A 13210-nucleotide genomic window follows, 5' to 3' on the forward strand; every position below is an offset into this window, starting at 1 on the left:
GGAGGCGCAACAAGTGTCCCAACTTGAACGCCTATCCAAGACCCGCCCGGGCAGACACGTGCTTGAAAATCTCGGCATCACATACCACTCGCAACATGGCGTCAAAGTAGACATTCCAAGACCCATACGCGAGCAACTATACGTACCCCCATTGCCTCGCAACATGCACCCCCAACACCACACGGGGAGGCGTAAAGCCAGGGCACAACAAATGAACAAAAGTTACTCTAATGACAAGGATGCGGTCTTCACCGACGCAGCCCGCTATCGAGACAGGAAGAGTTTCGTGGCAGCAGTTACTAGCCACCGAGGCAACCACCTCACGAGCGTCACCGTGAACACGGCACATGCCGAAGCGGCAGAGGAAGCGGCCATAGCACTGGCGCTCACACAAACCAAAGCTACATACGTGATCTGTGACTCGCAAACGGCAATTCGCAATTTTGCAAATGGGCGCATCTCGCAAGAGGCGTATCAGATACTCCAGCGACATCCCATACACCAGGGAGAGGCCGACATTGATACCCGAAGGCATTTGCTGTGGATCCCGGCACACACTGGAATGAGCACCCCCAACGAAGCGGCTCACGGCGTTGCTCGAGGCCTGACTCACCGAGCAGCATCGGAGGAAGAGCCCCCGCGGGGTACTGCAAACGTCTGGGCATGGGAGGATCGTATGACCACTTTTCACGACATCACGGCACACTACCAATTACAAAGACGCATATACCCATTCCCTCACGCTATGTTAGACAGGACGCAAGCTGTACACTTCAGACAATTACAAACAGACTCTTACAGAAACCCCAGACTCATGCACGCCATGTATCCAGACATGTACACTACAAACAGATGCACATCGTGTGGCGAGGTTGCCACACTAAATCACATGCTATGGGAGTGTCGGGACCTAACAAACAAGTCGGGCAGTGCCGACCCCTCCGTCTCTTCCACCGCCAGCCTCCAGTCACGCTGGATGACCGCACTGCTCAGCTCTGACCTGACAGAACAACTCTGGGCCGTCCAGCGAGCCGAGGAAGCCGCTTCGAGACAAGGTCTCGGAACCGCGTCCGCGGCGGGTGCCCAGACCCACTAAAACACGCCGGACTCAAATCTTGCTGATTTGAAATTAAAGTTTGCGCTCTCTCAAGACTCATAACCGAAATTCGGCACGCGCCGCGTTATGTCGTCGCCACCACCATTCTCAAATTCCTCGTCTTCTTTACGCTACCACGAACTGGAGGTTATTACACGACCGAGCTGCCTTTATTTGCGTTCCGGTGTCTTTGTGGCGCAGAAGCTTTGTGAAGGGTATATTAATCAAGTTGGGCATAAAATATGAACTGCGGAGTGTTCAGGACCTAGTGCGCTAGTACATAATGTTGCTGTATGTAAAGTTCACAAGTAAGTCTAACGTGTCGGAAGTGTTCGCGCGTCGGTCTTACGCAGCAGTCTCCAACTTGCTTCATGAACGTCTGTTATATATGACGTCGCCAATACATTTTTATAGAAGCCCGATAAAAAAAAAGTGTGATGAAACGAAGCCAGCCTTTGGAAGGTCGGCATTAGGTGCCGCTTTGTTGGCTTGTCGCGTTGCGAACAACATAACATTTCCAGAAATGCCAGCGAAGCAGTTGTCGATATGTTTTTGTTCTGCGCCGCCAAGAAAATTGCACTTCACCTATATTTTTGAGGTTAGTTTTGCATAAACAAAGTACGCTATGCAGACGTAATAGTGACTGCTTTTCTTTTGCCTATATATATATGCGGCGTCTGACAGAGTATATGCCAAAAGAACACTGTCGAAACTGGGGTCAAAGCTAAGAAATATTTTGGTACTAGAAATAGCAGAAAATGCACAGCAAGCACCTTTCGTGAGGATAAGCAACATTACACAACTAAGCTTGAATTCTAGAAAAAAATAATTAAAATGGTGTGGGACAGATCAAGTTAACGTAGATCAGAGCAACTGCAGATTACATCAGTTTGTCGCATTGATCTGTGATAATACATAACGAGACGTACTTACTTTGGAAAACGTTGATGAAGAGGATAAGAAAGCTAACGGGAAGTAATTGTGTAAGAAAATTGGAGCTGCTAATTTGTTTTATAATTGCTCTCTCAACAATACGCAGTGGTTGCATGCAAAATAGTCAGTGGTTAATAGTTGCTACTCACTGTTTGGTAGATAATAAGCGCTCCCAACAAAATGACCTCTAGAAGAATCCACATGGCCGATGCAAACATCTGAAACGAGACAAAATCACAGGCTCATATTACAGTACATAAGCACCTAATATCAACCCGTTCCGAGTACTTTGTAGGTATCCGCGCACAGAGGCACCTAGTTCTTGATTTATGTTTGTGACATTGTATGCGTACAGAGGTACATTGCATGTACTTATATTATTATTGTTATTATTATTATTATTATTATTATTATTATTATTATTATTATTATTATTATTATTATTATTAGTAGTAGTAGTAGTAGTAGTAGTAGTAATAGTGTTAATATTATACAGAACGTGCACTTTTTATTCGTGTTGATGTATATATGTCTGTGTAAGTACACTAGACCATTTCTCACGTGCGCCAGTACTAAGGCCACCAAGTTACAGCTTGATTTGCGCGACTTTGTTCATCTTGAGTAAAACTTGAAGCAGCGCGAAGAAAACGAAGACAACAATCGAAAACATACACAAGAGAGTTTCATACCATGATGCGGTTTCACACCTTGGTATAAACTCCCTATGAGAGTATGCAACCTTTCTGCAGCTGCCGGATACGTGCAATTATAACAAATGGGGTTGAGACGTTTGTTATGTACCATCTACTGTTCGTGCGCTTATTTACAATCATTTTAGATAGGACGAAATAGGCTTATATGAAGTATCATTGCTGCCAATCGCTTATTTCTTGTTCATGTTATATTCAAATACCGCCTTGTTTCATAATTATATCTGCATAGACAAACTTGAAGAAGCGACTCATCTCTTTGAGCTTTCCGTTTTTGGACCTCCTCTATCGCTCTCCTTTACTTGACGACTTGACGTGTCCTCCTAGCGCCGCTCCTTTCTTATGTTGAGACGCGGCGATGAACTTAGAGTATTTCTTTCGGAGCTGCATTTTACATTTTGGCGTACTTGAAAGTAATCTCACGGTACTCCGTATGTAAAGCAGCTAGGCCACTTTCTCACATTCAGGTTACAGGAACGGCATTCAAGCGTTGTGCGCTGTTCCCCTTGAAGTGTTGTGTATTTCACGGAACACTTTCTCGAGCAGTTGGTTAACCATGACGAGTGCTGTGGTTACATCGTCCCCATGTAAAAACTCGGGCTCGTGTTCACACAGCTCATTGTACATGACTGCCGTTTGCAGTTGGCCAGCGCCATGGCAACCATCTCAATATCATGTCAATCGCTATCATGCACGGCTGGCTGATTAAAGACGGCCAATGGAGTGATTATCTGACGTAACAGTAGTTGTGGGAATATCTATGTACTGTACTCTGGCGTAGGGGAGGAAGGAAGGGGGTATGCCGCTTAAATTCGGGGGGGTGGTGGCAACCCCCTCCCCATTGGGTACGTGCCTGACTATCAAGTTTTCTCTGTTCTCGCAGCACTGTCATAGATATGCCCCGAAGTTTATCGTAAATTTTGCGAATTTGGGGCTTGCTTTGCGATTTTACGAACGTTGCGTCAAATTTTATGAAAAATACATTCGGTTCGCGAAAACGTTTTAGAGGTGTTAAATGTGATTGGGCGAGCCAGCTCGAAGAAAAAAAATGCACACAAGAAAGAAATAGTGATGGTATCTATTGCACACTTTTGTGACAATGCAAGACATGAAACATTGAGCAAGTTTATTCAGACAACTTCCTGAAGTAGCCCAATCTGGAAAAGCAGAGTCGCTGAAAAGGTCACTGTGATCTAGAAACATCCTGTTGCTTCTTAGTCTTTGCTGTTCCTTATGTGCTGCGCCAAAACGTGAATAACCGTAAATGAAGGTATATATCCCGGAATAGGTGTGGTGCCAAGGGCAAACAAAAAGTAAAAGTGCGCGCTGCTCCCGCCATAGCCACTGAGCAACGGTGAGGTGAAATACACTACAGCCGCAGGCGTGCTGCATCCAGTCTATTCATTCAAGACCCAAAGCAAGACCTACACAGCTAGCGTTAGCCAAGCCCTTAAACATAAAATATAGTATATACGAAGACGTAAATAATGGTATTCTGCTAGCAGTGACGCACCGCACAAGCAATATTTTTGTTCGTAATGGAACTATCGATAATTCGATTAAATTTTATTACTGAACCGAGGGCGCGAATTTCGACAGAAAAGCAATAATTGTGTTTTAAAACACCCGAGTTAATTGTGTCCAGTGCGCTATGTCTAGAGCAATTACTTTTTTCGCGTTATAACAAAAACGCGCGAAATATGAAAATAGCCGCATGATTACAACCGCAAATATTTTCATATTTCGCGCGTTTTCTTTGTAACGCAGAGAAAACGATTACGCGAGACATAGCGCACAGAAAACAAATGAACGGGTTGGATAAAAACGCGATTATTACCTTTCTATCAAAATTCGCGCCCTCAGTTCAGTAATGGAAAAGTTCGTTAATTAATGTCTTTTAGTTATCGATAGCTCCGCACGAGTGCGGTCGAAATTGTGTTCATTTAACTTTTTCCTCCTTTGTCGCTGTGGGCTGGGATGTGTAGCAAGCCGTATATTCTCTTGGTTAACGTCTCTGCCTCTCCTCTTTCTTTGTACTTCTCTTTTTTTTTTCTCTCTCTCTCTTTCGCTCACGTTCACACGGTCTGAGGCAAAAATCGTTCTGTTACGTGGTACCACGCGATATAGGGCGGCATGATTTCCCAGACGTTGGCGTATCTGTGTGCCGCAGTGGAGGAGCGCTTTCGGCACGCGCCTGCCTCTGGCATTGAAGGACAAGGCGTCCGTGCCTGGAGAAGAGTGACAGGGCGTCCTGACGTCGCGATCGATTGCGCGCCTCCGCGACCGTTAATGGACGCTTGTCTCGCCCGGATTGGCAGCGTGCTCAGAGCGAGAAAGCCACGGTGCGACCGTCTACCGCATTGAGCACACCGACGTCTCGGTATGCGCTTTCTTCATTTGTCTTCTTTGAGCTAGGCGCGCAGGGCTGCGCAGGTCATATAACTAGAAAAGTATTCGCAAACCTAGGACGTCGGCATTCGGTCTCAAGCGAAAGTAATGGATTGCGTAAATCGCCCTCGACAAGTGCTTATCTTGCACCACTGTATCCGGTGACCTCCTTTTGAATGAGAAGAGTTCAATGCCGCTAACTACCACGAAGATTTTACTTCTCTAATAGCTCTCAGCTCGGCAGACGTATTCGTAAGATGTGCAGGAAGATGACGCAGTGCGCTCGTCAGTGCAGCGAATTCGGTTATTTTAGCATTTGCTAAATGCCACTTTCTGCAACTACCAGAGAGAAGAACGGGTGTCGGACTATAGGAGACACGCACCTTGGACTTCCTGAGCCTGAAGACGACCGCCATGAGCACGACCGTGACGCTGGTGCAGAAGCCCTGCACGCCGAGGGCCAGAGTGCGCCAGGCCATGTTGTACTGCACGAAGCAGGCATCCTCCCGCTGCTCGGCCGCGTCGGCCCGCTGGCAGGCGCCGCCGCATCGCGACGGGCACGGCAGGCAGCGGAACTCGGCCGACGCGGCGGCTTCGAGCGCCTCGCCGCTGCCCGCCGCCGCCGCGTCGCCGTTGATGCCGCCGCCGTCCGGCGACGCGGGAGCGTAGAAACCTTCGCGGCAGCGGCACTGGTAGCCGCCCCGCCGGAAGCCCAGGCCCGCGGAGGGCTCACACTGCGAAAGGGTAAAACGGGAACGAGGGCGTGAGAAAGCGAGAGAGCTGTGCGCTGTCCGCTGCAAGATAGAGAGAGAGAAGGCAAATAGGTTAACCAGTTTGCGCCGGGTCTGCTACCCTACACCAATAGAAGGGAAAGAAAGGGAAATATATCAGATGTGATGTGCGCTCACACGCAGTAACGTTCACTGCGCATTCAGCGATGCTGATGACTATATCCGAATGAGTTGTGTTAATAAGCAGGTTACCGGGAAACAAAACGGGCGGTAGACGGAACGAGACACGAAGTGAAATGCGCACACTGTTCTGTGTTTTTTTTGGTGCTGAATTCGTCTTGGTTTCCCACTAGCCTGTGCCGCGCGGCTTATTCGGGCACGGTAGACCAGCTAGCTCCTACCTCCTACTTGCGGCGTAGTCTTGCGACGCTGGTTTTGGCCTCTGTTGTAAAGGGTGACACTGGTAGGCTCCAGCAGTCGGCCGCATGGTCCACCGCGTTATTTTTTCTGCCGTTTCTCCAGCGTTCTTTCACTGATCTGGCATGCCAGCCTATAGCAGTGTGCAATTATGCAAGCAGCGTGTCTACGTGGGCAGGTCCGGCCGTAAGGTATGCATAAGTGCACCAAGTTCACTACGGCGTTTATTGCATCGAGATCACTTGTGAGCGCGGCCGCTACGTTGCCGTGCTGCCCGTTCGCCCGTATTCTGCACAAATTGTAGATGGGCAGCAGCTTTCATTTATCAGTCCCTCACTGTGCTAGTTAAGGAAATGTGTACAGCGTATGCATGATTAGTTGATCTTATTTCGCCTTCATAAGCTATAGCGCCGTTGTGATTTATTTTTTATTTGTTTATTTATTTGAACACCTTCAGGGCCCATAGGGACATTCGCTTCGTCACTCGCCCAAGGTCGCGTAGGTGAGAGCATTCGCGTTTCTTGAGCCAAGATTGAGATGCCGGGCAACAGTGGTTGCAACAAGCTGACTTGATAGTAATCACCGATACAGTTTGAGGCTTGCGGGGCCGCACTTCGGCCGTACTATAGATCGTGGGATGGCTACACCACTGCACAATGCATCGCAGTGTGCCGCGCTTCTTGCTTTGCTTTCCTCTTTTTCGCGCAGTTTACTCCGATGGCATCCGCAATGATGCAAGACTCGTCAAATAAGTCGTAGCTCTTGCAGTCGAGGCCTCTTCCCGCCGCCGCTTTCGCTTTGACGAGCTGCAGTCATTGATGCCTTCGTGGTGCAAACGCGGGAGCATGCCGCCGTATTACGCACATCCCGTTGCGGCGAACCAAGCTTGCATTCGCAGTACCACGTCATGCGGTGAACACGCCGTGGTTGCGTGAGAACGTCAAATCAAACTCAATGAGGCTTCAAGCAGAGCGCACGCGACCCACGAACCGAGCTTCTGCGCGCGTTATGCGTTTGTATGCCCATATGTCTTTCGCGATGGCGGCGGGCACCCAAGGTGCGCACAAGGTTGTTGGCATTATACGAGATGTCTGTTAGATGCTGATGATGTATAAATTTTTGTGGCGCAAAGGCCAGCAAAAAGGCCTTGCAAAATATCAAAGGTGCCATGGTCAAGAAACCGTGCGCACAAGAAAGACTAGCTGCAAAGCCGGAAGTGGTACCGTATGTACATAGGATAGCCCACAATATGAAAAAGGTGGCAAACAGACACGGCGTCCCAGTCGTGTTTTCGGCTCCTCGAAAACAAGCTCAGCTCTGCGCCCGCGTCGCGAGCGAGGGTACAAGGAGCAACTGCACCAAAAAACATGGAAAGCAGTTTGTAAAGTGCTGCACCGGTGTGGTATATGAAATACCTTTGACGTGCGGGAAAACCTATGTGGGCCAAACGGGCAGATGCGTGAACGACCGTGCTGCTGAACATGTGAGGTCGCTGAAAGAAGGAGGTGCGCATCTTTCGCAACATTGCGCAACTTGCACCGTGTGTGACCAAGCGGCAGAACATTCGCCACAAAGACAATGCCAGTACTGCAAGAAGTGTGAACCACGGTTTGGAGCGATAAAGATTCTTGGCAGAAGTAGGGAAACTAAGGCACGTGAGGTTTTAGAAGCATTCCATATAAAGAAAAGAGGAAAAAACTGTGTTAGTGATACGTCCGTGACCCTCTTCAAAAGCGAAATGTCATATCTGGAACGGTTTGGCAGATGACGCATGATGGTCATTGTGCGCATGTCTGTGTTTTTCCTATATTTGCTGAAGTTTCGGTGAATAAAGTTAGATGAAGTTGGCGCTTGTCCTGTGTCGTTCTCCCCTCTTGTGTTCGTCTTAGTTGGCGCTGTTCCTTCCTAATATAAAAGGCCAGCTATGACCAAAAATGTCAAGTAAATGTTTTGTTAGAAAACTTAAGAATAACGAACATTTTACAACTCTCAGCACATTTTCAAACGTGAGTCATAACCTGACTGCAATGGGGCCTAAATGTTTATTGGGTGTATAAGACATGCCTAACTGCTATACATAGTTGTAGAGCCCAGTCTTATACATTCCAAGTGGCTGCAACAAACACAGGGAACTTGCGTAAGCAAGTGCATTCTCCGGAAACCGGAAATGGGGAAGAAAAAAGAACAGCGAAAGTTAACTTTCTCACTTCTTGCGCTGTTGTACCTTCGTGCTACCTTCGGGGGGACCACAATTTTGGATTTCGTGTGTATTCTGTAAATACTATGTTGTACAGGAAATTAGTCCACAAACATCGCGACTTGTCTTTCTTCACAGCGCTCAAGGCGACGCCTTAAAACTGTGGCGGTGCCGATGACGTCGTGCTAACGCCATGGACGTTATTTTTCGCTTAGCTAGCTCGTATTCGTGCGAGGAATAAAGCGGCCAGGCTGAGCACAACAAATCCTGCGAATGCAGACGTAATTTTATCATCGTCGTAGGTCGTGCCATTTTGACAGAACAGCAAGAAAATCGCAGAATCATCGTAAATATCCCGCATCGTATACTACTATAGAGGAAAACTTTCAAGAGACACTAAAAAAAAGGATAATATCAAATGTATTAGTACATTAGCCTTCTGGATTACCAAGGAAACGAAAAATGCGACTCTTGCCGTGAGAAGAAGTGTAATATGCCAGAAAAGACGCAAAAACAAAAGACACGCGGAGACGCCACCTTGAAGTTTCCACACTAGCTTGCCGTGACCACATGTATTTCAATGGCGCCTGCTCGGGCCTACTTCATTTATTATCGGTGATGATCGACTAATTGTTTTAACAAATATTCAACGAACAAACGCGGCAAGTTTCGGGAACCTTCGGCACAACCTCTCAAAAGAGAGAAAAAAAAAACAAGAAAAAGATAGAAACAGTTTGAAGCACACTTTGAAATCGCCAGTGCAACACGCTGACGTACCAGCGACGGGATTCCGGCGCAGAACTAACGAAAATTGAGTTTTCAAAGAGCATCAGTCTAAGCTGATTTCGTATATCTTTGTGATGCCTCTCGAAATAGACTTTGTCGTAATCAATCCAAAACAAAGTTGTAAAGCGTCTTTTACAGCCCCTGCGTTAGTTTGAGATATCAGATCCCTCGAAACGAGTTAAACAAACATTAATTGGTCCGCAGATATATATATATATATATATATATATATATATATATATATATATATATATATATATACGAACGAGTCTTTGCGAAGCGTCTGCGAACGCAGGCCCGCACGTCCTGTGTTGCTGCAGTCAGCCCGTTGTGTTTCTATAATAGCTCTCTCTGTGCTGACGGCACGCGCGCTTTCGCTTCTCCGCGTCCAGAAAGCATGCGGGCCACGTTGCGGCTCTCCAACGCTAATTAAATTACGCCGGAAGCAGTGCTCCTCGCGGTTTATGTACTTGTGCGTTCCCCGTACCACTTGCGCGTAGCGGCGGTGTGGGTTGAATGCGGACATTCCGCAACGCCTGCACACGCGCGCGCAACCAAGCAAGCAAGCGCACACGTGTTTTGAAATGTTTCCATTACAATCCAAGGATTGTGGTAAAATTGCCGTTTACTGCAAGCGGGCCGCTACTATGCAGGCATTCCTTTAGTGTTGTTCACCAGTATTATTTACGCTGGACCTACACTATAAAAATGTGCTTGTACCTTTTCAGTATCTTATCCTCAAACAGCTATCATCTGTATTGCTTGCGTTTCCTTTCTTGAAAGGAAACTCATAATAGTTAAAAGTAATAAATGAAATAAGTAAACATAGAAAAAGATTACGAAAGTTAATAAGAGCTGGGAAATTATGGTGGCTCTATGTATGGGAAACAGCTGAAGTGTTCAACTAGCGATTTCTGAAAGCACACAGCAAACTAAGATGGTTGATGGTGACTGATTCTCAACCACTTCCCGAAACAATCAACCCCACCGACGAAATACAAGACGACAACGCTGCGGCTGTGTTGTCGTTTTCTTTTACCTGCTCTGCGAGTGAATTTTAATATAAAACAAAATAAATAAAACAACGCTGTGCTTCTAAAACTGACTGAATTTGTTCAGTGACAATAAAGCTCGAAGCAGCACAAAGCGGTGCGTCCTCGGCTGAAAACGGAAAGAAAAAAATGTCAGTCTTTTGAGCTAGAGTTGAGAGACTGTACTGCGTTATCATTGGCGTCTCCGTTAAATAGTAAATCTTTAGACTAAATAGAGTACGAATAAATAGGGCCAGAACTGAATTGAATCGAATATCCAAGATTTCTCGTGTAGTTCCGCCCTCCCCCACAAAAAATAAAATAAAAATAAATAAATAAAGAATTATGAACAGCCGTTTCTATGTTTATTAAAACCGTTGTTCATGTGAAAGTATTCACAACGCGGGAAAGTTGCTGTCGTAACATTGCACATTGCGAAGTTTAAGGCCTGAATGGAGTGGTTGGAACAAATATATGTTTTGTTCGCATATCCGAATTCGCTCGCAGAGTGCAAGTTATCGCGGTTTAAAAAGAAGCATATGACTCCTCGAGTGATGCGTAGCGTGAGTGCATCACTACGTAACTTCTCGCGTTCTACGTCTACTATGGCCGCCGGGATGAGAGAGAGCGAAACAACTTCATGTAGTCGCCTGCAGAACGACACCATGACTAAATGGCGCCGTGACGCGGGCCCTGACGTCCTCTCAGCGGGTGGCCTCTACTCAACTCTAGCGCGTGTTACTCCCGCGGTCGGTCGCCATGAGGGGCAACGTTCCGTCGGTTTCGCTCGGCCTTTGTCTTTCAAGAGCCGCCAAGACCGGCTGGACAGCCCAGGTTTGGCTTTCGTGGTCGTAGCATTCCGCCGCAGCCGTGAGTCGCGGCGGAATCGTTGTACTTGTCGAAGCTTCATCGGGGAACTTGGTGCAATCCCATAGGATGTGCGTCAGGGTGGCCCTCTCCCGCTGGCACACGCTGCACACATCACTCACATATATTTTCGGGTATGGATGAGTGAAAATTATCAGACTTTCATTGAAATTTTATGTTCGTTTGCACACACTTAACTACTCGATAACTATTCCACATATATTCATTTTTTACGAATACCAGCTATTTCTTTCGATGACCGAATCGAATGGAGCAATATTGTGAAGCGCCGCGAGTTGCTTAAGGTTGATTATTAGCGACATCACAAAGGACAAGGACGGAGCGAGACGACGCGCGCGGCGCTGAACTGCTAACTGGCGGTTTATTAAGAAAAGGAAAAATATATAAATATGTGTGCGCAGTGCGCATCACCTGATTTACAACCAAAACGTCATCAGCAAGAAGTGGCATAAGAGCATCCGCCTCCCCCTATAAACGTGCACTACTCAATATAAGATAAGGTATAAGTGCGCTAGTCAATAACATATAGTGGGGGAGGGGGATGCTTTTATGCCACTTCTTGCTGATGACGTTTTAGTTGCAAATCATGTGATGCGCACTGTGTACATACGTTTATGTATTTTTACTTTCTGAAGTGAACTTCCAATTGCCAATTCAGCGCCGTGTTTGTCTCGCTGCGTCCTTGTGCTTTGCGATGCCGCTAATCATGCGCAATATTTGATTCGTAATTCGAAACTTTCAAATATTCGCACACCCTTCAAAATATTCATTCCTTGTGCATTGGCACTGCGTCGCCGTGGAAACGCCGAGCTGCTGCCAGGAATGTTTTTTTTTTCTAGCCTGATGCGCTGCGGCGTCATGTTAATACAGAAGTACAGATCGCCAGAAAGGTTTACTGGGCACGGATTTCAAGGCACATGTGAATTTCAGCTCTGTTATGGTTTGACGATAATAATTTAACAGAGAACCCTTAACTGCGTCGATCGCAATAACTACTACAGATAGAAACAATGAATTCAACGCTAAGTGACCAGGCTTCGTTGCAATTGAAAGTTTTCGAAATTCCCGCGTCCCGTAAGTTTTTGCGGCTGACTGTACATCAGATGTTGCCTTAATAGTGTGCCAACACAGTTTTTTAGATCTTAACACTCAAAATTTGTGCAGGGCTAATAAAATATGCGTTTAAAAGTGGTGTTAATTGAGGCACGATTGAATATAGGCAGATCTGATCCATGTAGCTTTCAACTGTTTGTGGAACAGAGCTTATCATCAATAGTATACGAAATTCAAGCGTTGTCATGCAAACACAGTTCACATATGGAAGTGTCGTAGAACGTGGATACTGGACGGAGATGTGCAAATGTTGTTGAACAAGACCAGTGCGCTGATAACAGACAGATTTAGCACCTGTTATACGCGCAATTGTTGAATTTCTGAAAACACGCGTTTTAAAAGGTCATGCTAACCTCTTCGCTTCGGAGAGCGTTTGGGTGGTAGCAACTTCCCCTCCCACTCCCTTATTCTGCGAGAGACAATAGATTTCCAGGCGAGGTTTGTTGAGGTAATTAGGATCACGGCATGACCTTCGTGCAGCCTTTTCCCTTTATCTCCGCGAAAATGGAAAGGCTGTGGGTCCAACTTGACAGATTTGATATTTGCCAACTATGTTGAATTCTGGTATTTGACGCGCCGAACAAAAATTTCATAGTGAGGCACGCCGTCGTGGGGGACTATGGAATTATTTTGACAGCAAGGGGATCTTTAACGTGCCCCCAACGCACCAGACACGGACGTTTTTCCATTTCGCCCGCATCAAAAGCCAACTGTATAACAAGAGACAATTATAGGCCGTTGTGGCCATTCCAGCGGAAAGGGTTGCAATGGAATTCACGGTGTCGCACATCACAACAGCCGCGACAACAGAACCGGCAACTTTCCGTGCCGCTGCGAGCTATACTACTGATCAACCAGCGCTGAAACAGGTGGTGGTTCGTTACTCAAAAGCAGCCTTTCAGAGCCTCAAATCAACTTTA

The 13210-nt window shown here is 46.6% G+C and overlaps 1 protein-coding gene across 1 annotated transcript in view; it reads right to left on the reverse strand.

Moving 5' to 3' along the window:
• Positions 1–13210, reverse strand: part of smog (G-protein coupled receptor 158 smog) — a 226614-nt gene that overhangs the window by 48905 nt on the left and 164499 nt on the right. Inside the window, exons 4-5 of the mRNA XM_065441820.2 lie at positions 5511–5861; positions 2179–2247 (exon numbers count right to left, since the gene is read on the reverse strand). Coding sequence (XP_065297892.2) covers positions 2179–2247; positions 5511–5861 — 420 coding nt within the window. The remainder of the gene's footprint in view (positions 1–2178; positions 2248–5510; positions 5862–13210) is intronic.

This window comes from Dermacentor albipictus, chromosome 4, assembly GCF_038994185.2.
Source record: "Dermacentor albipictus isolate Rhodes 1998 colony chromosome 4, USDA_Dalb.pri_finalv2, whole genome shotgun sequence".
NCBI classification, from domain to species: domain Eukaryota; kingdom Metazoa; phylum Arthropoda; class Arachnida; order Ixodida; family Ixodidae; genus Dermacentor; species Dermacentor albipictus.